The sequence below is a fragment of the Colletotrichum gloeosporioides genome, assembly GCF_011800055.1.
Source record: "Colletotrichum gloeosporioides strain Lc1 chromosome Unknown consensus_71, whole genome shotgun sequence".
NCBI lineage: Eukaryota > Fungi > Ascomycota > Sordariomycetes > Glomerellales > Glomerellaceae > Colletotrichum > Colletotrichum gloeosporioides.
In genome coordinates this window covers 526,138-550,013 of record NW_025544716.1, presented here as the reverse complement: position 1 = coordinate 550,013, position 23,876 = coordinate 526,138, and the positions used below count along the sequence as shown (strand labels likewise).

General features: G+C 52.2%; 10 protein-coding genes across 10 annotated transcripts; 1 reads left to right on the top strand and 9 right to left on the bottom strand.

The window, feature by feature from the left end:
• Positions 1-709: 709 nt before the first annotated feature.
• GCG54_00010330 (Acetylxylan esterase) lies at positions 710-1,596 on the bottom strand (the record flags this gene model as incomplete). The annotated part of the gene is made up of 2 exons (XM_045410255.1): positions 710-1,397; positions 1,484-1,596. 2 exons carry the CDS (start codon positions 1,594-1,596, stop codon positions 710-712), a joined length of 801 nt encoding a protein of 266 aa, XP_045260210.1.
• Positions 1,597-2,124: 528 nt separating this feature from the next.
• On the bottom strand, positions 2,125-2,862 carry GCG54_00010329 (uncharacterized protein; the record flags this gene model as incomplete). Its single annotated transcript, XM_045410254.1, has 1 exon — positions 2,125-2,862. The coding sequence occupies one exon, from the start codon at positions 2,860-2,862 to the stop codon at positions 2,125-2,127; it is 738 nt and encodes a 245-aa protein (XP_045260209.1).
• Positions 2,863-4,400: 1,538 nt separating this feature from the next.
• On the bottom strand, positions 4,401-5,705 carry GCG54_00010328 (uncharacterized protein; the record flags this gene model as incomplete). Its single annotated transcript, XM_045410253.1, has 1 exon — positions 4,401-5,705. The coding sequence occupies one exon, from the start codon at positions 5,703-5,705 to the stop codon at positions 4,401-4,403; it is 1,305 nt and encodes a 434-aa protein (XP_045260208.1).
• A 2,307-nt stretch (positions 5,706-8,012) lies between these two features.
• GCG54_00010327 (Carboxylesterase 1C) lies at positions 8,013-9,632 on the bottom strand (the record flags this gene model as incomplete). Its single annotated transcript, XM_045410252.1, has 1 exon — positions 8,013-9,632. The coding sequence occupies one exon, from the start codon at positions 9,630-9,632 to the stop codon at positions 8,013-8,015; it is 1,620 nt and encodes a 539-aa protein (XP_045260207.1).
• An 846-nt stretch (positions 9,633-10,478) lies between these two features.
• On the top strand, positions 10,479-11,474 carry GCG54_00010326 (putative branched-chain-amino-acid aminotransferase; the record flags this gene model as incomplete). The annotated part of the gene is made up of 1 exon (XM_045410251.1): positions 10,479-11,474. One exon carries the CDS (start codon positions 10,479-10,481, stop codon positions 11,472-11,474), a length of 996 nt encoding a protein of 331 aa, XP_045260206.1.
• A 519-nt stretch (positions 11,475-11,993) lies between these two features.
• GCG54_00010325 (Vegetative incompatibility protein HET-E-1) lies at positions 11,994-13,688 on the bottom strand (the record flags this gene model as incomplete). Its single annotated transcript, XM_045410250.1, has 1 exon — positions 11,994-13,688. The coding sequence occupies one exon, from the start codon at positions 13,686-13,688 to the stop codon at positions 11,994-11,996; it is 1,695 nt and encodes a 564-aa protein (XP_045260205.1).
• Positions 13,689-14,022: 334 nt separating this feature from the next.
• Positions 14,023-17,870, bottom strand: GCG54_00010324 (uncharacterized protein; the record flags this gene model as incomplete). The annotated part of the gene is made up of 2 exons (XM_045410249.1): positions 14,023-17,456; positions 17,510-17,870. 2 exons carry the CDS (start codon positions 17,868-17,870, stop codon positions 14,023-14,025), a joined length of 3,795 nt encoding a protein of 1,264 aa, XP_045260204.1.
• Positions 17,871-18,561: 691 nt separating this feature from the next.
• Positions 18,562-19,824, bottom strand: GCG54_00010323 (uncharacterized protein; the record flags this gene model as incomplete). The annotated part of the gene is made up of 1 exon (XM_045410248.1): positions 18,562-19,824. One exon carries the CDS (start codon positions 19,822-19,824, stop codon positions 18,562-18,564), a length of 1,263 nt encoding a protein of 420 aa, XP_045260203.1.
• A 371-nt stretch (positions 19,825-20,195) lies between these two features.
• GCG54_00010322 (Translation machinery-associated protein 20) lies at positions 20,196-20,852 on the bottom strand (the record flags this gene model as incomplete). Its single annotated transcript, XM_045410247.1, has 2 exons — positions 20,196-20,766; positions 20,839-20,852. The coding sequence occupies 2 exons, from the start codon at positions 20,850-20,852 to the stop codon at positions 20,196-20,198; spliced, it is 585 nt and encodes a 194-aa protein (XP_045260202.1).
• A 449-nt stretch (positions 20,853-21,301) lies between these two features.
• GCG54_00010321 (uncharacterized protein) lies at positions 21,302-21,619 on the bottom strand (the record flags this gene model as incomplete). The annotated part of the gene is made up of 2 exons (XM_045410246.1): positions 21,302-21,463; positions 21,509-21,619. The coding sequence occupies 2 exons, from the start codon at positions 21,617-21,619 to the stop codon at positions 21,302-21,304; spliced, it is 273 nt and encodes a 90-aa protein (XP_045260201.1).
• Positions 21,620-23,876: the final 2,257 nt, after the last annotated feature.

Sequence of the window (23,876 nt, the reverse complement as noted above, 5' to 3'; positions counted from 1 at the left end):
CACTGGAGTGATTAATCTAATTATTTGAGAACTGGACCACACAGTAGACTTGAGCTTTGTTGAACAAAGTTACTCTGGCATTACTTCAAATGCCTGCCGTTACATCTTTCCAATATCCTCGCACTCGATGTTCGTATGCAAGTCTTTCTGGAGAATATCCATCATGTTGAGATTTCAGAAGAAAATCCGGAACTTGAACGACGAAGAAGTCTGTTCGCCCCGTTCTGCGACGAGTTTCCGGTGCCCTCGCGACTTGGGAGCTGTGGAGTCGGAAGTTTTCAACTGATTTGGAAGGGTGGCCGAGTTGGTTATGGCGCCAGGTTAAGGTCAGCTTAACATCTGTTTCCTGGTGGGGCAACCCGCGCGAGTTCGAGTCTCGTCCCTTTCAAATTTACTTTTTGCCTTCCTCTCTTATTTGTCTACGCAGCTGGCCTTTAAGGTTTATTGGCTGTTGGCTCTGCGAGTAGTTGCTGCAGATTTTTGATGTCGCGTCGACTGGGTTGTTACAGATGTAATTCCTCAATTATAGGACTGCCTAATCGTGGCCTTCGACGTTGTGCTTGATCATTCATTTGCAAGTTCGAACGTGGGTTTCTATGCCATTCCCAATATCTACAATCTCTGTCTTTTTTGACATTGTTCGCGTTGAAGTGCTTCGTCCAAATTTCATTCCCAATCGAATAGATACGGGGCCCTTTTCTCAGCCAACTCAAATCGAGTATTTCAGGAACCGAGCAAGTTCCGGCGTCCAGCTCCTCTTGGGATCATCCAACGCCAAGCCCAGTCCATGGGATCCATCCGGAAGGATAAGCACTTGAGTCGGCCTCTTGAATTTTGTCATAGCCTCAACAAAAAGCAAGGTGTTCTGCACAGGGACGGTGGCATCGTTGAAAGTATGGAACAGAAACGTGGGCGGCGTCGTCGCGGAGACGAGGTTCTGCGCCGACAGGTTGTGCTGCATTTCGGCAGTCGTATTTGCGCCGATGAGATTATCCCGCGAACCTTTGTGCGTGTAGTTGCCCTCGAGGGTGATAACGGGGTAGGCAAGGATTCCAAAGTCGAGGCTGGCTTCGGGGTTGGTAAGCGTCACTGCCGAGAGATGACCACCAGCCGAGAAACCCCAGATGCCCAGCTTAGTGGTGCGATTCTGCTCGCGGATGTAGGCTAAGGCCTCAAGCGCTTCATCCTGAGGCTTTGGGTAGATTGGCGCAGTCGTGTTTGCCGCCGTAGTGTAGTCGAGAACCCATGCGTCGATGCCCAGACTGTTGAGAAACGTTGCCGGTATGTATCCCTCTTTAGATATAGACACATGAGTGTATCCGCCACCGGGGCACACAAGAACACCTGTACCCGTTGAGTTGGCTGCCGGGAAGTAGGTGATTTGCGCCGTGTCGAGTCTGCATAAGGCATCAGTTCAAAGGCCCATGGGTCGGCTCACTATCATAGCCTCAACTCAACTACCGGAACGGCTAGGTAATCTTACCTCTTCACCACTCGATTGGCATGTTCCAAACTGCCAGTGCTGTCCATCTCAGACCCGACAGCAACAACGCCGCTGATCAGAAGACTCAGAGACCACGCTAATGTAGACTTCATTTTTTTCTAGTAAGAATACTGGACAGGCCGACTTGGGATGAATAGACTACTCACATAAGACAGCCAAGACTGCCAAAGACAAATTCCGTCTAGTAGTACTTATAACGAGCCGAAGCAAGATCGGCTTGTTGCGACAACCCCGCGGCTTGAATCATGTACCCCGTGTCGCGTAGTGGAATTACACTCTGGGTGTTTACCCCGCCAAAGTGCGCCCCCATTTGTCCGGCATCCGGGTTCTTCTTAGTTTCTTCCTGCAATTCGTCGTATAGAAACACCGAGATACCGTTGCATCAACGCCGAATTACTCCAAAGCCACCAATCAGATTGTTGCACTAGCATTTAGGTCATGTCACCACAACACTTCAGAAGGCTCAAATGGGATTTCAGATGCTGATCAACTTTTCAATGAAGACTTGGATATTTTTTTTACACATAGAATGTATGCAAAGCTTGTGCTGAATAACATAGAAACAATTCTAGAGACTTAAAAACGGACAGAGGAGAGGAAAACATGGGCTATGATCGAAGTTAAAGGGGAACCTCCTTAAAGAAGTCGAAAGCCTTCTCGATATCCATCGTCACATCGTGGCCTTTGGCACCGCAAGTGTCTCTAACCATAGATGCCCACGCATCGGAGCCCTTGCCGGAGCTGACCACCTTGCCAACAGACTTCGCAATGCTCTTGACAACCTTGGAGACGGGACCGCCACCGGGAATGAGGTAGCTACCCTTCTCAAGAACCTTCTTGATGGAAAAGAGCCAGACGCTGCAAATGATCGCACCACTGTTCTCCAGGCCTTCAGAGATCTTCTGAGCCAGGTCATCCGGGATAGTGATGCAAGTGCATTCACCTCCATAGGTGAACAGCTCGCCATCGGGGTTAGGCAACAGAGGGTATCCGGGCTTCGTCTTGCCCTCGGCCTTGTTCTCCCAAACGTGTCCGCTGGAGCAAGCGGCGCTATAATCGCCGGTGGCCCGAATACAGTACTCGCGGCAAGGCCAGTTCAGGTCGCGGTCGGTTGGCTTGGCATAGGCGCGGCACATGCCTTCTTCAGCCATGATCTCGGTCTGGCGGTGATAATCTTTCCACTCCGCATCCTTATCGCGGCGTTCAATAGAGGAGGCGGCCGGGTTGGGAATCCAAGAGCCGCCCTCCCGAACGACGACTCCGTTCTCGGCGTATTGGCGGGGTACTGAAGCGCCATTGACTCCCATGGAGGCAGCAGCCAGAGTAAGGAGGGTGGCGATGTTCTTGAAAGAGACCATCTTGATGAAGTTGACGTTTTGTTGGTGAACAAGTTGTGAAGTTTTGGGAAACTGTGTGGTGATGAAACTGGAGATGAGGCTGGTGTGATGTCTGGTTTGCTGAATGGTGTTGTGTGTTGAGAAAGCCTTTTTTATCATAAGAACCCTCGCGATCTCTAGATTTTTATATTTCAGGATTCCTCTCCAGCATCCAGGCTGGAGGCTATTCTTAGGATTCTAGGCACTCAGACTCTGATAGAGACTAAGAAACTTGGCTTCAGCTTCGCACTCAGCAGAGACTATGCGGACGAAGCTATTTCGAAGCGAAATACATGTAGAACAGTATTTTGACAAGCATAGCTGCGCATCTTTGGCTGTGGCCTCGGTAGCGGGCCGCAGTAAGCAGAGTCCGAGGGGGGTCGTAGGGCAGTGTATGCAGGCACATCTATGTTAAGGTCAGCGGCCCGCCAGGGTAGCGTTCTCTGGTAAGTATGCACAGTTTTCCGAGGGGACCAATGAATGCCTAGACTGGAGACAATAAAGGCTGCCTAGATCATAGCTTGCCAAGATTCAGGCCGGCAAAATATCCGAACTACCATGGCTTTCTCAGACCGCGTTTGGACCTTTGAAAACAAATTGCGATGTATGGTCGGAAGATCGCAACCTCGCATTAGGACACTCGTTTTTGGAGGATGCATTTTCTATCGCGGGCTTCAGGGAAACACAGGATGCCTTCAATCAATCTTTATTATTTGTTCATGATCGAAGTGAGTGTCAATTGTACTCTATTGAGGGGCTGGGGAAAATGAAAACATCAGCTTCGGCTCAGGGACAGGTAAATAATTTCAGCCTCATCATGAATCTCAACATCAAAAGATACTCGACTTTCAGGTCACGATAATCATTGAGGCTAAAAGAGATGATGATCCATTAAGCGCAGGTTCTTGGGCTGAAGAAGTTGCCAAGGTCGCTTAAGACAAGCGCTGGAGGCGGAGCTCCTTCGGCGCAGTGCAAGCCCCCTCTTGGGGGCTTAACCGAGAACAACAGCAAAAGATGGTGCCTAGTTTCAATTACGAATTTAGAATGGGTCGGCGCATCATGGCTGAGTTCCCGTATCCCTCAAAATTAAGGTCTTCAGCTGAGACAGCAAATTGCCAACGACTTGGAAACTACGGCGATGCTGCAACTATCTCTGCGAGACTTATTTTAGTTTGCGCCGTCGAACGGATCACCAAACTAAAAGGTTTGCGACCTTTGGACGCTGAAGACGACTCAAGGAAGCAAAACATCGAAGCTTATGTCTTCTGCAGCCATGGCACAATGTCCTAAACACCATTTATTTGTTTTAATGAAGAAGACGCCGTATACCTTAAAACCCGTGAAGACCTTTTCCGCTTTCATTTTGTCTCCCAGCCATCCCGAATGTTGCCCTACGCCGGGGTATCTATCATGTAACAGTTGTCGAAGAATTTGCCTGGCCTGTACCAACGCCGACCTTGCTTGATCTCCAGTTTTCCAACGCCAAAAGATTTTAGAAAGCAAACCGGACCAGCAGCCTCTCAACCAATGTGACATTCTGTGACTGGAACGCCTAATATTCCAGTGAGTCCGAAGATCTGACCCATCAACTCCTTCGCTCCAACTCTCAATTCACCCATGACAGCTCTCCCGAGAGAGACATTCCAGCCCAGCAGAGCTGTGGTGACAGCATTGAAACCGCTCTTGGCTTCGACACGTTCCATTGACGCCCACACCATTTCATCCTCATCCATCAAAGGAGGGAAGCCTCTTGACAGCTCTCGAATATCTGCAGCGGAGGCAGGAGATGCCGCGCCAGCGACGGTCCAGTAGAACCTGCTTGCCGGCTCAACTCCTTGGAAGAAAGCCACGTCAAACTCCTCCGGATTCCCGCTGGCGATGCGCACGAACTCAATGTACGACTTCGTCAAGCGCAGTGCGTCATTGGCACGACAGTCGCGTAGCTGCGGGGTGTCGGCAACCCACAGTGGTGTGAAGTGGTACGGGTGCTCAGGCTCACGAGCATTGCCAAGGTCCCCGATCTTCCACCGCCTAGGGTCAACCTCGGATGCCACGAAGATGTTGTCCATCTTGATGTCGTCGTGGCAGAGGTTGTGAGCTTGGTGAAGGTAATCCAAGGCGGATAGGAGAGACTCGAATGATGGACGGAACATCATGTCGACCTCACGATATTTCAGCGGCCTCTCCGAGGTGCGTAGTTTCTTTGCCAGCTTAGCGAGGGTGCCGGCCTTGAGGAATGGTGTGACGAGATGCCATTTGGGTGGTTGCGAAGGGTTCGTAGTGGCGAGAAAGTAGTCCTTCACCGGAACAAACAAGTCCCTATACATATCGTCATTTGGTGGTGTTGTGATGTCCTCATGGCCTCCCATGATGAGACTGACTGGGATCTCCGTCGGCCATCTCCTCAATCCATCGTCCGTGTCTGACATGCAGTTACGGAAAGGACTGCTCGCCTCATTGTAGACTTTGATGACAGAACCGTTGTAGATGAAAGCTTCTCCCTCCCGGCCACCTCCTAGCCTCTTCCATTGCGGCCTGTTCTCGAGCAGGGCCATGCGCTCAGGGTTGGATGAGTGAGACTCAGCCTCCCACCCTGAACTACTGAGTGTTGCCTCATCGTAGTCCGAAAGGATGGTGAACTGCGTGGCTGAGTACTTGGCGCGCACAGAGTCTCGATAGCGAACATGAAGATCGAGACAATGATAGGTGGTGAAAAGGGCCGCGATGGCCATGAAACGAAAGGCAAACCGCGCCAAGAAGCCAGTTAGACCACGACGGCGAGTACCTCGAGGACTCCAATTTCTGCGCTTCATATTCAGTGACATTTGTGTAGTTCTTCAAGCTAGATAATCAATCGATAAAACTTGGCAAGAGGAAAGTGGGTTTTCGTTCTTCAAATAAGTGCGTACGCCAAGGGAACCGTATGCTGCCAACAGCCTACGGCTCTCCTCCCCCTTGTAAAGATCTAGCTGTTTGATAACCCTAACCTACAAGAAATGGGTGTGGAGGGGGGACAAGCTGCGGTACCGCGTCTTGTCAACCGCTGACGGAATGCCACGTCGTCCAGCCATCCCCGTCGATGAAGCCGGCTGGCTACCCACCCACCAGGCTTACAGGCACATGTTTGCCCGGCGGCTGAAACGTCGTTCGGGCGTGTTTCCCACTTGGATGGGCAGAAATAACATAGCTTAGAGAATGACTGGGGTGGATGCGATCTTGATAGAGGTTCCGCTCACAGGGCAGACCTTGAGACAGGGAGGGTCTTGGCGGATATGTGCCCCATGCTCAAGCATGCCATCTACTTCGCCATCACGCGCCTCTAGATTTAAAGTACGGAGAACCACAAACTTCCCAGTTGAGGATTGGGGCCGGTCAGTGGGATGTCGTCTCTTGGATTACCATGTGAAGTCGATCTAGGGGCTGACGGCACTTGTCGCCATTGAGCTGGCTTGGTGACAGTGATTCTGCCGAGAAAAGAGTGCAAGGTCGCGTGAGACAGGGGTGGGAAAACACGGGAGGGACGGCAGACAAGAGCTGGTTAGGCTCTTGTCCAGGGCGAATTCAAGGCAGACTCGAGGCGTACGTAGCCGAACAATGACCTCAGTCCATTGAGCAGAAGGACAAATCAGTCACTTGGACGGAAGCGAAGTCAGATTAAGGTGCTTTGGCGTAAGACCAAGTCATAGATCTGATAATTCACAATCAGCCCACCATCTTTTCTCCAGAAAGATAGCGGCATGGGGGCGGTTCGCCTCCAGTAAGGTCGGGCGAGGATGATGTCATGGATGCCCCGGCTTCTCCAAATCCACATTCTCTCCCCCATGATTTCAATTGTCCCCCTGTCCGCCACTGTTTATTTCTATTTCTAACGACATCTCGGCGTCTGCCGAATCTGCCGGTGGGTCTTAGCTTCCGCTTCGGGGCATTCTGGTGCTACTGCCGGAATTACTTCATGCTGCGCATCTTCTCCCCCCTTACAGATTTTTACCCTCCTTTCCCCTCTCTGCATTCCGAATCATCGGGCTTACCGCCAAGTCCTTTTGTAGTGAAATCTCTCCAAATGCGGCAGTTGTCCGAAAAAAGAGACTAGAGGTCTTCATGCATATGTCAGCCTCACTACGGCGTAGCATTGAGGAATCCCCAGCGTGCTTTGACTCGGACAGAACCCGCAACGGGGCATACCACCTGTCGGCATTTCCGCGTCTTTCGGCAGTCACTTCAGCAAACGCAGGCCAAATCCAAGGGAATTCAAGCAACATACTAATAATCCAACCATCTCGGAACTCAATTGCGGATTTCAATGAGGTTCCGGAGCTTAGTCATAAGAAACGCCCAGTCCTGAATGCGGACTGGTCAACTCACAGATAACGTGCTTGATACCCACAGACACCCGCATATCAATGCCAAGGAAGTTAAGACGACAGACAGGAGGTGGCAAGGCGAACTGGATTCGAGGCTGTTTGGGCTGGCATATGCAAAAGACCGGACGTAGTTCAGCTGTCCTAATAGTTCCCGTGGTACCCGATAAGAACGCGCGGTTGTGTGCTCAGTCCCACAGCCTAACTGTTGCAGCCTTTCCGGCGTCATCTTCATCACATACCCATTTTGTGTTCATGCCAGCACATTTGCCATCTGCAATCGTGTGAGGGGGGCAGTTTTCGCCGCGGATCATCGTAGACTAGAGTTGTTTGTTCCAAAATCCGAATGGCCGGGATCTCAGATGATACTTTTGACATGAAAGGGCAATTCTCTGGGACACCATCAACGCAAGAGGTAAGTCTCCAGTCACGGCTATCGGTTCACAACTCTCACTCGTTCCGTCAGTTGCCGTCTGGAAAGTTGCGGATCCCTCGGGAGTGGTGCAGTTTCAGAGCGAACGGTTGGCTGTGAGGCGATCATGGTTGATCCATCATTCTTCTAGGTTCTTTTCTTCCTGACAGCCGCATGCTAATCAGTCGAGACGTGTCACCGAGGCTTCGACTGTGGCGAGGTATTATCAGGTAAGGGATATGAAGTAGCTTGGTGGGTTAAGGAAAGCTTGATTCGCTTTTGTCTTTTTCGGAGTTTCTTAAGGATATGGTAAAATCATCACATAGGTGAAGGATAACCCCCACTTAATCTAGCGTCTGAACTCAAACGGCAAAGCCATTCCGTACACATTCTTCACGCAGGGCCTCGGCTGTAATTACCTGCTCGACCTTGTTCCCAGCAGCCCACTCAATCAACCGCGACTGATTCAGTTGCGCAGTTGCTGCTGGCCAACCAGCACTTCTCAGTCCATTCTCAGGGTCGATGGCGAATTGAAGATACAGGTCTTGCATCCGCTCGCTCACCCTCTTTTCAAAGTCCGTTGACGGTCTGTCAATGTCGTGAGTGCCGAAAATCAGGGGAAGCTCAGCTGTGTGGTAGGCGCCCAACCACGGCAGTGGCGATATGTTGGTGAAGTTGCCGTCGTAGAGGTATTGATACGTCGTCGCTCCAGCTTCGGACCTAAGCCGTACTTCCTCCAGAGTGGTGCATTGTAGATTGAGCGAGAAGCCCTGCGCGATTTTGGCGAGGTCGCTTGGCAATTCGGTTGCTGCATCGGTGCCTGTGAAGTTGTAAGGGACCACTACAGCTCCTTCATTTGTGTTTGTCCCGATTAGAAGCGGTATCTGGGTTGGAAACTTGACGCCGTCTTTGCCGATTCTCTCAGTGTAGTTGCTGAAGATGGTCATGTTATCGGCGAACGCTCCAAATGCGACAGCATCATCGGCGGCGCCACCTTCTCCAATACCTGCCTGAAGGTACGTCTTGATCTTGGATGCAGAAACCTGGCGCATACACTTGAGCTCCGCCGCAGCTGACAAATTGCCGCACCCAAGCCTGTCCGCAACAAATGAGAAAGTCGTGTGGTTGTTCGGGTCGGACAAGACGCTCGGGATAGCCACCGCGTTCCCAGAGTCCGCGATGACTCCTTTAACGATCGGATCATGAGGCCAAGCGAACAAATATCCATCTACCGAGTACGCTCCCGCGCTCTCACCCCATAGCGTGATGCGATTGGGGTCACCGCCAAAGTTGGCAATGTTGTCGCGAACCCATTCAATTGCAACGCGTTGGTCAAGGAAAGGCAGGTCAAAGTTCTTATCAGTCTCAACTAGCCCTGCCGCATTTGGGAGACCTAGGAGGTTGAGGCGGTATTGGACCTGAACGACGATATGCTTCTGACTTCGCTGAACCCATTTCGGCGCAAGCTGGAAGGGAACGTTGATGCCGCCGAAGCTGTACCCGCCGCCGTGGACCCAGATAAGCACCGGCAAAGACTTCCCTTTGGCTAGAGGTTTAGAGGAAGAGTTGTTCTTGGTGGTCTTTGCCGGAGCGAAAATTGATAGTCGTAAGCAGTCTTCGGTGGTATTCGAGAAGTCGTTTCGCTGGAATGCTGCAGCAGTGACTGGGCCATCCGTCACAGTACCGCGGAGGTAAGGCGCAACATACTGAAAGCAGCCAGCTGGAAGATTTGTCGCTCTGATAACCTTGTCGCCCGGGTATCTCTTCGCGAGAGGTGGTGCGAATCGGAGATTTCCAACTGGGCTTTCGGCGTAGGGAATATCAAGAAAAGAAGCAACGTCGGGCTGCGAAATAGAGAAGTACGGAGCGAAGACACCAGAGCTTGTGTTTACAGAAGTTTTGGAAAAGCCCTGACTGGCTTTCGGTGCTGCTGCCGCCGTCCATGCAGTAAGTAGGAGCGAGAGGTAAGTTGCCGACCTCATTTTGACTTGAAATTGAGATGAGCAACCCGTTGATGTTAGTAGCCCCTTCTGGTATCTCTCAATTCACGATAATTGGGTTCTTCTTATACTTCATACTTTTGATGTCTACTCAATTTGATATCACGAAAAGTTCTTTTGCTTCCAGGCACGGTTTGCGCCCGGTCATGTTGATTGTCCGCGATCACCCCGACTGCCTCTTAACTCCGCTATGTCCACGTGCACTTCTCAATACCCAGTGTCCGGAAATCGACTCAAGCTAGATTGATCTATGAAGCATAAGCATAGAATAATGGCAGAATCAAATTTTCGATTCGGGAGGATTTTTCCCCTGGCTTGAATGAGGGCCTGCTTAATAATGAGTAGTCCGTAAATCCGCAAGCTCCATGACCAGCGGTCCCGATGCGGCAAATGACAGGATCTCTCCCACATGATTGTCAGCAGTCTCGCTTACACGGTCAACGTTTCCCTCCGCCACCTTTCTTGCTACATATTGGAAACCAAGTAGATGCAAATCGATATTTTTCGGAGTCGCAGCTTTAGGTTAAACTACGGGGTTCATGGAGGTGCGGACCTCGGGTTCCGTGCCCGCAGAGCACATGCTTGCATGGCAACGAAATCATCCAATGTAGTGACTCTCCCTCCCTACACTTTCTTATCTATTGACGTAAGGTCGCAATCTCCAATCCGTTGGGATAATTAGTTGATGAGAAACCCAACGTTAATTCCAACGACATGTCCGGAGCACTCGGGGTTTCGCCATCAGCCTTCTAGTTCGTCATCCTCAACGCCAACCATAAGCATCAGGTCATCATATTTATCTGCCCCAGATCTCGGCACAATTTCAAAATGACTTCCATGGGAAAGGTATTCGCCGGCTACCACCAACGGCAGGCCGTGCTCGCGCAGAGCACCAGCCCTTATGCCAGAGGCATCGCCTGGGTGGAAGGAAATCTGGTTCCAGTCGCTGAGGCCCGCATCCCTCTGCAAGATCAGGGCTTTCTGAGGAGCGATCTCACCTACGATGTGCCCTCGGTTTGGGATGGTCGCTTCTTTCGTCTCGAGGACCACCTTGATCGACTCGACGCCAGCTGCAGCAAGCTGAGATTGAAGCTGCCGCTCTCTCGTGAGCAGATCAAGAAGACTCTCATTGAGATGGTGGTCAAAACTGGTATTAAAGACGCTTTTGTCGAACTCATCGTCACTCGCGGTCTCCAGAGCATCATGTTCGCAGGCGCTGAAGAAGTTGCCAAGGATAACAGGCTCTACATGCTGGTTCTTCCATTCATCTGGGTCATGCCGCCTTCAATTCAACCTCATGGTGGCAACGCCATCGTCGCGCGGACGGTCCGCAGGGTGCCTCCAGGAGCTATAGACCCGCGTGTGAAGAACTTGCAATGGGGAGATTTCACCAGGGGCATGCTCGAGGCGTCTGACCGAGGTGCCACCTACCCATTTCTAACTGATGGAGATGGTAACTTGACTGAGGGATCAGGCTTCAACATAATCTTGGTCAAAGACGGGACGATGTATACCCCCGACCGCGGTGTTCTTGAAGGCGTCACGCGTAGAAGCGTCATCGATGTCGCGCGAGCCAACAACATCCCCGTCCGTGTTGAGGTCGTTCCGGTTGAGATGGCATATCAGGCTGACGAGATATTGATGTGCACTACGGCGGGCGGAATCATGCCGATAACAAGCCTCGATGGGAAGCCACTAAACAGTGGGCAGGTTGGATCAATTACAAAGAAGATCTGGGATGGATATTGGGCAATGCACTACGATCCCACATGCAGTTTCGAGATTAACTACAAACAGGTGAAGGAATTCCGAGGACGACTCTAGCTACCTATAGAAATCAGTGACCGAATATGAAAGAGTTTTGCTAGCCGGGCGGTGTCATTTGGCTATCCGGGCAGTGTACACACACGCGTGTAATCCGTAGCCTGTTTTAAAGCGACTGTATTTCTGTGCTCGCTTTCGTCGTCGTCGTCGTCGTCTATCGTCGTAATCCTTATTGTACTTCTATTGTTCTCTCTATTACTACGGGTCATAGGTGATACTGTTCGGATAGCAAAACTCACATGGAATAGTTATTATGTTCAGTGACTAGTCTGAAAATCGTTCGATTTTCTAATACGTCCTCATGCTGCTCATGTCGGGAGTTTCGAGATTTTGAAGACTCTGCAAACAATGTCAAATTCTTCGGGATTTGAAGTTGAGCATCAGGAAGTAGGTTGCACCTTAACTTCCAATGATTTTGATTCGTTTCTCGCTGCCCGTAGTACTGTCAATTTGACTTCAAAAGTTGAGACCCGGCGATTTAACGACTAGATGCTTAAACCTTGCCACTTGCATCCATGCTCAACTTGAATCCTCATACATGGAAACTTCCAATTGTAATACTACACCTTCATCGGTTTGTCTTCTGTGGATGACGAAGTGAATATCTCTTCCGCCCAATCGGAAGCGACCATCTGCCTGATCAGGTAATTGAAGGCTGGCACCTCCAACATAATACCCTGCTACTTTCGTTTCCGCATCTTCTAGAAGAGTCATAAATCCATCGGCCGAAACATCATCTCTTGCCCGAACAGCTTCGAGGGATTGGCTATCGAAGAAATGGCTGTGAAGTATGCTGGAGCGCTCGTCATACCTCAACACGAGGTATTTAGGCTGGTTTGCAGTGCTGAGCGATGGGAAGCAGCTCGCGCCATACACAGCCTCCAATAAATGGGCATCTTTGACAGAATGTGAAGGAGAGGCAATCTCGTCTGGTTCAAAGACGCGCAACTTTTGGATAGGATAATTACCGTTCAGAAACGTGAGACCCTTACGCACAGTGACTGCGAACCGTTTACAGGCCAAGACCGTATTGTAGTCGGATAGCGGAAGCCTGTCCATTATTAGGAAGGTTTCTTCCTGTACATCTTTTCGCGCTTGTTTTAGGGCACCGTTCGGGAACAACGTGAATAAAGAGCCAGGGTATGCGCGAGCGTAGTGATTTTGCTTGCTTTTCAGTTTCCGCAGGATAATCGTGTTCGCCGTAGAGACTGGAAGGATAGTTTGCGACTTCTTTTGACAGAAGGACAGGCAAAATAAGGAGTCTCTGTAGACGTCATTTACGATATGCTTGGGATCCGGTATTAAGCTGTTGGGTGATGCCAGGACGTCGTTCAACTTGGACAGTTTTGCTGTGATCCGCAGTCCCTTGTTTGCCAATGAAAAGGGCTCGTCTAGAAGATACAATGGCGTGCTTGGTGCTGTTGACTGCGCGAATTCGATTGCTTTGCGTGCAAGAGCCCCTCTGTAAGTGAATGAATTGTTTTCTTGTGCTTTCCATAGAAGTATAGAAACGTCGTCGGAGCTTCTCATGATTTCCTCTTGTAACCTTTTGAACGCCTTCTCACCCTCTCCATATATGAGGGGCATATTGACGTTGAAGATTCCTAACATGCAGTACGCCATGTCTTCTGGCTTTGTTGTGTTGCGACGTGCCAACCATCTCATCTTTTCAGCAACGGAAATGTTGTCGAGCTCTCCCATATCAAGCACTGCCGCGTCAATCTTGGTGATGCGCAATAGATCCAAGATGTTGTTGGGCTTACGACCAATTTCACTCCAGGAAGCCGAGTAGAAACAGACGTTTTTCGGAGCTATCAGCTCCTGCAGAGTCCACCCTCTGGTGAACCATCGATTTTCCGCGGTTGCTTGACTGATGTGGTCTCCATAAAAGTCCTCCAAGTGAGCCAGGCAGATCCCAGAATCGCGGTACCAGGCAAACATTGAATTGATTGCCTCGGAAAGCTCAGCACTGCTGCTTTTATCGATGCAACATGTATCGACCCACGTATAATCGTATCCCATCTCGCGACTGATCTCTGCACATCTGAGGATTTTCCTGAATCCTGCTCGGCTGCGGACCTCATCAGTAGGGTATGACATCTCTTGATGTGTGACTTCCTCATCGCCCCAAGTATGGGAGAGGATTGTGTAAGGATATATGGCATTGTGAGAAACGCAACGCAATTGAAGGTCCGTCGTGGATAACAGTCGCATTTTGGTGGATCACCGTCATACGAGGCATTTGTTGGAATTGAAAATGTTGCAAATTCTAAAAGCCCTCGCACTGAAAAGTTTATATGTTCGTAAACGAACATAAAATCGTCACAGGTTTCAAATTCTGAACGCTAGAACGGAAGTGTCTGAGACAATTCACAGCTCGACAAGTCACTGGTTAAAACAAATCCCTGGTATTGTGCGTCCAAGACACTCGCTTGGATACCTGAACTGAGTCGCAAGCATTAGGCGCGGGTGATTATCTTATTCCAGTAGGTAGTCAGAAGATTCCGGCAAGGGACGGTGCCCTCAAACCCATTCTCCATCCTGTGGTCTATCCACACGTCAGATAAGCCTCTCTATACGCCGTCTCCTCAGAAGTATTGACCACTCGCTCATACATAGATATTTCTCCCATCTCCGCCTCCATCTTGCTCTCAGCCCAAGAAAACTTCTTATCCTCCAACACCCCGACAGTGAAGTGCCTCCCCTGATCCGCTTCCCTACTGAACCATCCCAGCCGAAACCACAAACCCTTCAGCATCTCATGAAGATCAGCAGTCGAGACTCTTTCCGACTGCGATGGCATATGATCCATCGCATTTGACTCACGCAACAAACTCGTCATCGCACCAATGCTCCCAAAGCCATCCGGGGCAAGCCCTTTCACATCCATCGCAAACCAATCTCTCTTGGCCCCATACATCCTCATCACCCTCGAGAACAGCGTCCAAAAGATGCCCAAAGCGACTAGCCCAAGTATCCCGATAATGACATACGTGACCGTCGCACTCTGCATCAGCCTCCGCTGGCCCCCGTCAGTCACAAGAGCCTCCACAGCCGGCAGGCCCTCGGCCGGGAACGGTGTGGTCCTGGAATCCTGCCCTACGCCCAGCCGGTTTTCCAGATTCGCCAGCTGCGCGCTTGCGAATCCCAAATTCGTATGCAGCTCCTCCAGAACCGCGTTTTCCCACTCCGGGTCGCCAAACGCCTCGAGCGGCAGCTTTCCGTACGGCTGTATCAGAGGCCGGAAGAAGGGGTTGATGTCGCCGGCTGAGGGGCCGGTGACAATAATCTCAGGCGCCACGTTGCCATCAAGGCCGGTACTAGCCCCCACAACCATGAACAGCTCCTGGTAGTCTCTTACAGGTACGACGAATGGGTGATCCAATCTCTTCGTAGTAGATAGGTCCGGGACAGGCGGTCTGGTCTGGTCGATGGCGAACTCGCTGTCCGATCCTTTGACCATGGTTACGTCGGTCATAACCTGCGCCCAAGAATAGTCGCACCTCCAAAACCGCAGCAGGTCAAAGTCGTACTTGTCGTAGTTCCACTGGCCCCAAACATATGTCTGCTGCATAGTAGGACGAAGAAGATAATTGGCATCTGTAATGTTCAGTTGGCAGGGCTGGTTCATGTCGTAAAGATTGCCAGGAGATGCCAGGATGTCGGCAAAGCTAGACTTGCCGCTGTGCGCGCCTGTTTGGTTGCGGCCGAAGATGAACAGGTGGCCCAGGTTGTCCGTGTAGCCGGTAGGGCATTTCTCCTTTATGAGCATCGGGCCCTGGTACACCGTCTCGGATGTGTTTTGCGAGATTTGTTCCGTGTAGTTCATCACCGTGACGTTGAACCGGGCCTCGGGCAACCGCTGGCAGCTTGAGACCAGCTTCGCGGCGGGCACTTTGAACTGTATCGTCACCTGTCTTGTGCTGTTTGCGACGGGCAGCTGTGACGTATCAAGCATAGGAAATGCCATGTCGGCATACGTGTTTCTCGGGTAAGTGAAGTTAGCTTCTCCGCGACGTGCCAACAGGCTCCGGATATTCTCGCGGTTCTGTGCGGGTGAATCTGTGTTGTTGTCGATAAAAGTATCACCGAACCAACTTTGCTGTTGCAACTGCACTTTCACGGGGCTGATTACTGTTTCGATTGAGAAGAGAACGGTAGCAAGTGTCGCTAGGAAGCCGCAAAAGACTACCGTGAGCTGGGACATGGTAATCGTCCAAAGCCTTTGCTGCGATGATTTCCAAAGCGCGCGGAGCCCGAGCATGTCCAGCATGGAGAAGTCCAGTAACCGGGAGTCACACGGCCGGGTAGACAGATTGTGAAGGGTAGACAAGCCCCTCAAAACAAAGTCGCACGAGCTGATGTACAACGAGACGCCTAGCATGATCATCGATGGGAAGGAAGTCCACAACAGATACCAGTATTCTCTCTCGTCGACTGTTGCTAGCCCATGATGCGCCTCTGACTGCTGCAACGTCGAACCTAGGCCAATGAGAAGACCGCAGACGAAAACCGCGAATGCAATCTGTGCCCAGGGTCTCAACACAATCGGGGTGAAGGTGCCATGGCTCCAGCTTTTATCATCGCTTTCATCCGGCTGCGTTTCTCGCAGCTCGGGATGGTCGCTGAGGAAGAGGAGATGTCCCAAGACGGTAGCCGGATCACGGTGCCATATCGTGGTATACCGCCGGGATCGAAATAGAGAGAGGCCGATGATGGCGGCTATCAGAGCGGAAAGAGCAAATATAGCCCAGCAGACTTGCGGGTTGAGCGCCAGTCTATCGATAACAACAAACATATCCGCGACCGCTTCAGACTTGTCGGCGTTATTTTGTCGAAACAGGTAGTGCCCGACAAGGGGCCCCAGCCTCCTAGTCAAGTTGATGGTACAATTGTACAGCAGTTCGGTTGTGTCCGAAAAGTTGGCTCGCTCTTCGCTGAACGAGAGCTCCCCTCTGACGGGGCCGTAGTTCAGCTGGGAGGCGCCAATCTGAGGGCTGAAATCCCAACCTCCAGGAGTCGTCGGGATAGCCTTTCCCAAGATGCCCCAAATGTCAGCTTCGATTGGGCGCTTTTCCTGGTTCGGTAAGGCCGTGAGGTTCGGGCTGATTCCGTCATCGGTAACTTCGACTTTGGATATCCAAGCGGTGGGGGAACACAGAATAGCATCTGCCTTTACAAGCTCCACGGGCCGGGACGAATTGACAGATGCGCCCTTCACATATTGTCCCGCGAAATAGACGAATTGATAATACTGTTGCGGAAGGTTGGCGCATGGGCGGGAATTGGGTGATAGGTTTTTGCTCAGCTGCCAGGAGTCATAGATTTTCTCCGTCATTATCGACGTGTCTGGCATCTGGACCGTTTCTTGGGTGAATGAGACGTTTTGCTGACAGCCCTCGAACTGCAGAGAAATGTCGACCGAGTAGAACCTGCTGATGGACTTTTTTGCCTCCGAAGCTGACCATCTTTTCGCCTTCAGACACTCCATACTCGTGAAGAAGGCGTCAACCTCGGCCTTGACAGGCGCGCTGGCGGTACCTCTTCTGCCCGTATCCGCCAGTGCGAATGTCTGGTAGGCAGCCTCCTGGGTGACGCCGAAAGGATAAGTCATGTTGAAGTCGTGTACAGCACGGGCGGCATAATAAGCGATGATTGCTTCGCGCCCCGTGTCGGTGTCCCAGTTGAGGCTGAAGGAGTCTGCCATTGCGATGCTTGCGGGCTCTGCGCGCTGGACAGGTGTAAGCTGGAACAGACCAGGGGCGAGCACGATCTCGGCCCTGATCAGCAGGGAGACCACTGAGATCAGTAGGACTAGCCAGTGTTTCCGGCGGAGGGATGCGTAGAGAACGGTGGGCATTAGCATGGATGTGTAGTCCAGGTCGTAGTCGGGAGACCGGCCGCGTCGGAGGGCGATCCAAGGCATGTATCTCATGGCTTGTAACTCGACCCGTGCCCAGAAGGCAGCGACTATCGTGAGAACTGAAGAATGGGTTGGTCTCTGATCTCTTTCCCATGCGACATTCGAGACTTACCAGCTGTTGGGCCGAACCGCCACACGTAACCGTAATCCTGTCGAGTCTTTGCTATGCCATCGTGTTGTTGAGAGTACCACAGCATTGCTGGGAGGGCAACCGAAATGCACAAGAAAAGTCCGGCGAACGATGCGAGGGAATGTGGCCGGAGCCACTGGGGTCGCCATTTCGTGTGATTCTGCTCCGTCACGTTTACTCTTCCTGCACACTTGCTGGTATTCGGTGATGATGGAGAAGTTTCCGGAGTCAGGGCGCTGTAATGAGTAGAGCTCCTGTCTGGGACCGGCTTCCGAGCGATTCTGTGTTCTGGCCGAACATCGTCGGGCGACTGTGCCGAGCGAAGACCCCCTGCAGAGGCCATCTTCAACAAAGCTGTCACGCAGAGAGCATGCAGTATTCTCGAATCAACGTCACATTTCGATGGGGAGCAGGCTTTTGCCTTTTCAACTTTACCAGCCCCGGCAACATCTAAGGCCGAGGTGGTATTCCGTCTCTCTAAATGGCAATGGCTCCATGAGCAAACTGCAATCCAACCTTGTGTTGGAGGTTGTTGGCGGTTGTTTAGATCGAGATTAAGCGCCGCCGAGGGGTGCAGTTGGGGGTTTGATTGGTCGCAACCCTGCACCCCAACGGGGACGATGGCTCAAAAGACTCAAACATCTCATCAGCCCCCGGGAACAGTGCATTAGCGAGGTACAGTTCCAACAACTTTACATGGGTCTGTAGTCATGATCAACGCTGTTTGTCGCCCCGGCCTGGGTCTTATGCTGGGGGCCGACGGATGTGATGGTGATTCAGTTACAGGGAATGCAGGGTAGAAATGAAAAGCTGATAAAGCTCATGGGTCTTTTGTGAAATATATGCTATGCTATCTAGCCCGGTGCCTGGTTCTTCGAAGGTCGTTCCGAAAGTGGGGCCGGTGTCCGTCAGGTTCTCAGGCCTGCTCTATATAGCTATCATTATCGCTATTGTCGTCGTCGCCGTCGTCGTCGTCTGTCCTTGTAGTCCAGTCAGGTCCTCGATTCGATGTGTGCATCAGATTCCCCGGGACATCAGCCTGGCGTGCAGCTCATAGTCTCACGATCTTCATAATCATAGACTGCATCGTGGGCCTCGAGGGCTCCAGGCTGGGCAGCAGAGATCATGGTGACCATCAGCCGGGCCTTGTATCTCATCTCCCACAACAGAAACTCTGGACGCCGGCCCTGGATCTTCGATCTGATCTCGATAATCTGACCATCTCTGAGTTCATGGGTCCCGCTTCTGCCGATCGTGACAAGACAGATATTGTGGTCGTAATCCCTCTCGAGTGGGTAGTGTCGCAGAAACTCCTCGGGATCCCTGGCCAAGTTCCCGTCCCATACCAACGCATGCGCACTCTCCTTGCCCAGCTTCTGTCTCGTGTCAGGCAGGAACCGGAACCGCACGCGAAGAGAGTCTGCGGTTTGCTCAAGAGGCTCAAACGCATACTGCGCGTTGTCCCATCTGTGCCGCGGACAGAGCCTCAGCACCATATTGCCCGCACCTTCGGGACCGATGTTACAGAGCATTTCTCTGTACTTCTCGACCGCTTGAGAACCCCAGATCGCTTCGCGGGACATTACATGTTCCGAGACCTCCTTTAGAGCAGACATGTCATATGTCTGCAAGTCCAGCACCTTGCACGCGAACAGACTGTCGGGGGAGTCGTCAAGGAACATCGTGGCACGCTTGTGCATGTCCTTCCAGGTGATCTTTCCACTACACAAGTCCCCGAGCAGCGCCTCAAGCTGGTCGATAGAGGCGAGCTGGCAGACAGCCCAGAGGTGCGGTGTGACTTGAAAACGGTCGAGACTCATGTCAGGCTCGTCGATCCAAAGCTGTTGAAGATTGCTCTGGATCTCCGCCAATAAAGGCAGCCGTCGGCCGGTCTGGTCGGTGAATGGACTAGGGAGCGGATCGCGTTCGGCCAAGGTCGGGTCGTAGTGGTGGAACCACGGCTGAGGCTCCATGTTGTTGTCGAGCTTCCGGAGGGTGAGAGTCTCATCCAAATGGACTTGACACTCACACGAGGCCTCGTTCTCTGCATCCTCGCACTCGAATCTCTCCAGCAAAGCACTTATCTCCTGGTTTCGTTTCTGACGCGTCTCGTCGTTGTGTTTCGGATGCAAAAAGTGGCGGATAAACCTCTTTGGCACCGTGAGATCGAGACCGAGCGCGGTGTCTTTCTCAATCATGTTGAGGATTCCTTCGGCCATGTTAATGTGCTCGACGAACTCAGGTTCTGAACGGCGATATACCTTGGGCCGCTTGGTAGAGGGTTTTTGCGCTTCCATGACGAAGAGAACAGGGGAACGCCGGGTTAGATTCGGGTTCCAAGATATTGATGTTGGCGCATAATAGAGATTCTGGAGGATACGACAAGGGACGAAGGAAAATGTATAACGGCGGGAACATTGGGAGATATGTATGGTCTTTGCCAAAGTAAATACGAAAATTTCAATACGTACTGAGAACCTTGCAGGCGAGCGAGAAACCTTGTGGTGAAGACTGATTGATGCGCGCTAAAATCTTTTCCATTGCAATGTTCTTTTCTCGTGAAGTATTTCCGATACCCCTAATGCTCACGTGCCATGCTCCCGTGTCCCCCATCTCAACCAAAAGCGGCCGTGATGTTCATATGCCCATCAAAACAAACATCTTCCCCTTATTCCGATCCAATTCTCCAAAGGCCGTCGCCCAAGAAATGCGCCTCCTCGACCACAGGTCCCTTCCCCTTGTCCTTAACCTCCTTCGTCCCCGCGACCAGAAACCCGACGGCGCACGCCTCCGTCTTGCCCTCGGCCATGATGACGACGGGCTCGCCCTTCTCCAGCTCCCTGCTCCAGTGCCCCTCCTCGTCGACGCCCTCGTCGCCGTCCCTCGGCTTGGGCAGCCGGCCGCCGGGGCTCGTCAGGCCAGGGGCCATGAGGGTGGCGCCCGAGAGCACGAAGCGGATGGCGCCGCGGTCGATGCGGATGGTCGGGAATCCCTTGGGGAAGCGGTGGACGAGCTTGAGGTGGGGGATGAGGGTGCCGTTGTCCTGCTGGTAGAAGAGGGGCTGTTGGTCGCAGACGTAGAGGGAGCAGCGCTCGGGCAGCTTCATCTGCTCGAGGGAGGCCTTCTTGGGCATCAACTCGTCAATGTAGGGGTTCAGGAGCGGGTAGGAGCCCAGCAGCGACTGGCGCAGGGAGCGCTGGACGGAGGACTTGAGCTTTTGCTTCGGGGCGGAGGTAATGCTGCGAGGGTAGGGCGATTGTTAGCCTTTGATTGGGAACGTTGACTTTTTGAGAGGGAGGTGGCTGCCATACTCTTTCTTGAACATTTTGGCGGTGTTGACGGACGACAGCGATTAACAGAAAGGGGTATCACGGTAGTTCTGGAGGAGGGCGATGCGGCGCGTCGTGTGGTTTTGCCCGGCGTGGTTGAGGTGAATTGATGGTGGGGTTGGTTGGAGAGCGAGCATCGCAGGAAAATTGCCCCGCAGTCAGGCGGGCGGGGTAGACCTGGCGTGCAGTTTGGAGGGGTAGGGCGCTACCGAGGATTGAGGGGTGCAGGCACCGCAGCAGACGGGCATCACGTCACTTGGATTTGAAGCTCCGTCGAGGCAAATATCAGAAAGGAAGTCTCATAGGCAAGTTAAATGGTGTATTCATTCCAAAATAATTTCTGTACAGTCATGCAAAGTCTTGCTATTCGTAAGCCAATCGTTGCGCACACCTTCGAGGCCCCAGACTCGGATCTCGGATATCGTCACACGTCGTGAATGCTGATCTAGCCGTGAACGACGTGGGAGACGGTGCCGTCTTCCTTGACGTGCACGTTCAGCCTGTCGGGCACGAAGTCCTTGGTCACCATCATGCCGGGCTCGATGACACGGGACTTCTCGGGGAGATCTCTCTTGCAGAAAGTCTGAACAGGGCCGCTGTCAGTACGCTGACGATGTGGTAAAGGTCATGCGGCATCTTGAATGCGACTTACAGTCTCGTTGGACTCCTCCTCATGGAGCTTCTTTCCGACGAGCTTGTTGCTCCACTCCTGAGTCTTGGACTCGTCGGTGATGTTGTTGATGCCGGGAACGACGAGAGGCATGTTGGGTAACGTTCAAGGGGTTACGTAGGGAATCGGTAAAACGTATGAAGTCAGGTCTCTAGGGACAATGCGGGTTTTGTTGATGCTGTTGAGCAGTCTGGGAAAGTTGCAGGTTTAATGCAATGTTATTGTTGAAGAAGAGCTCAGCAAGGTTGAAGGTCTGGACTCTGAGGACTGAGCGATGACGTCGTAGTTGTGTGGGGGCGGGGGATGTCGTTTCTGGAAGGTGGTGGTTCACAGGGACTGGGCCGGCTCCTGCCCGACGGAAAGCGACGACGACACGGTTTGAGGAAAGAAGGTACGTCAAACCTACCTGCCTACCTGGGAGCCTCATTGGATCCCCGTTTATCATCTGAATCCCTACTAGGTACCGCAGTAGGTAGGTGGTCAAAATATCATGTGATGAAGCTATCTAGCATTGGCAGCTCGTCATTCAGTCGCACTCCGTTGTCTTGGCATTGAATGCAAGTTGACACCAGAACCCGATTTGGATCGAAACATGCGTTGAAAGAGCCGACGGACTGTCATTGTCTCTGCGGTGAAGGGAAATGGATCAAATGGACCAAACAACGCAAAACGGGGATGTACAGCATCGGCTAGCCAGCCATTTCTAACATGTGTACGGATACCACAGCATGTCATGTCAGACACTGGCACCAGCCTCAGCTGCCAGTTTCAAGACGCACGTGGCTGGTTACCTTGGATGTCAGCACCAGCCACATTACAGGAGACGGTGAGATCTTGTGCCCAGATGTAACGAGTCTCCAAAGGATGCGCCAATTTTTTCCTTTTATTAAGCTTACATTGGCAGCTTGGCTCTGTAGGTATCCGTACGTCTGTGGGAGTGAGATTCATGCGCCGTTCATTTCCTTACCTAAGCTCAACGGAAAGAGCTCCGGGTGCCAAGTCGGTTGCGGTGAGAAGGACGGAACGCATCGCCGGGTGCTTCTTCCAGATGCAGTAGGGATGGGCAACCGTAATTGCAGTGGCCGGAAACGCAGTCGTGAATGCTGACAGAATTAGATCGGAAGGTGGGAGCCTGTTCTCCCTAACTTCCATGTCAAGCTCGGGCTGGGCTGACTGGCGGGAAGGGAAAGCGCCCAGCTGCAGTCAGTGCAGGTAACCTACCTACCTTACTTAGTAGGTAGGCGCAGGAGGATCTTTAGTCGGCCAGTGCACGCCAAATCAGATTGGCGCGTTCCTTCCCAGGCAGAATGATTATTCCTTCCTCAGCCCAGAGGGAGCTTATTTGCTGCCTGCCCTTCGCTGTTTCCCGAGGAAGGTATTCGTAAAACGTTCATCGCGACTACCTGAGAAGCTAGGCAGATCACCTCCATTGCCTAGGGCTGGCCTTATCGGCGAAAACACCAACAGAGGCAAGAGCCAAGAGTATCGGCAGCAACGTCGTCGGGGGTTTAGGAGAAAGGAGGCTGAGTCTCCAGAGGCTCAATAAAGTCCCTGTCGTTCTACGCCTCGCCTACGCGGTTAGCGCACGATTCGCAACACCACACGCAAACTCGCTCGCATTCCCCCCTCGCGATGGGCGCAGAACATGGACATGGGGATGGAAACATTCGCGTCCGGGATACTTACTCAAGCACCTCGGCCTGTTCATCCCATTTTGTGCAAGCCCACCGACTCAGCGGGAATGGAGATGCCGCCCCGCCCCGCTGACATCCATCCCGAACACTCTGGAAGCCTGCCGCAATACAGGCTACGAGGAATAAGGTACGAAAAACTTTTTTTGCTCACCATGGGTACGAAATACAGATGGCAGGGCCGTTGACGATGAAGGTCCATGGCCTTTCAACCCGAGACTCGATCGTATCGCCTACCTTATTGGCCGCGGGCTACTCTCCTCCCGCTTACCCTATCACGCTGCAATCCGAAAGACTGCTCCGTCTCAGGTGGATGCCCTGTGGCCCCCATTGCCAAAGAGGCTTCCGGTCTGACCGCGTCAACGTTCTGCTCCTGTTCCCCGGCACCTCCATGTTCCCTGTCATTTGGCTGCTTGGGACGGCAACACACGGGACATCGCGAACAATCGAGAAACCACAACCATATTTCTCTTTGAGCTTGATTCTCAAAATGCGCAGGTCTGGCAATCGGCGGTCAATATTACCGCCTTCTTTCAGATTATCCGCCATGCAGGGTCTTTCTCCCCTAAGCCAAGCCAACCACGGCGGCTGTTGTCGCTGAGAGAAAAGGGACTTCAGCTCCTGCATGGCGTCCGCCGAATCGTGACGGGGATTGGTGA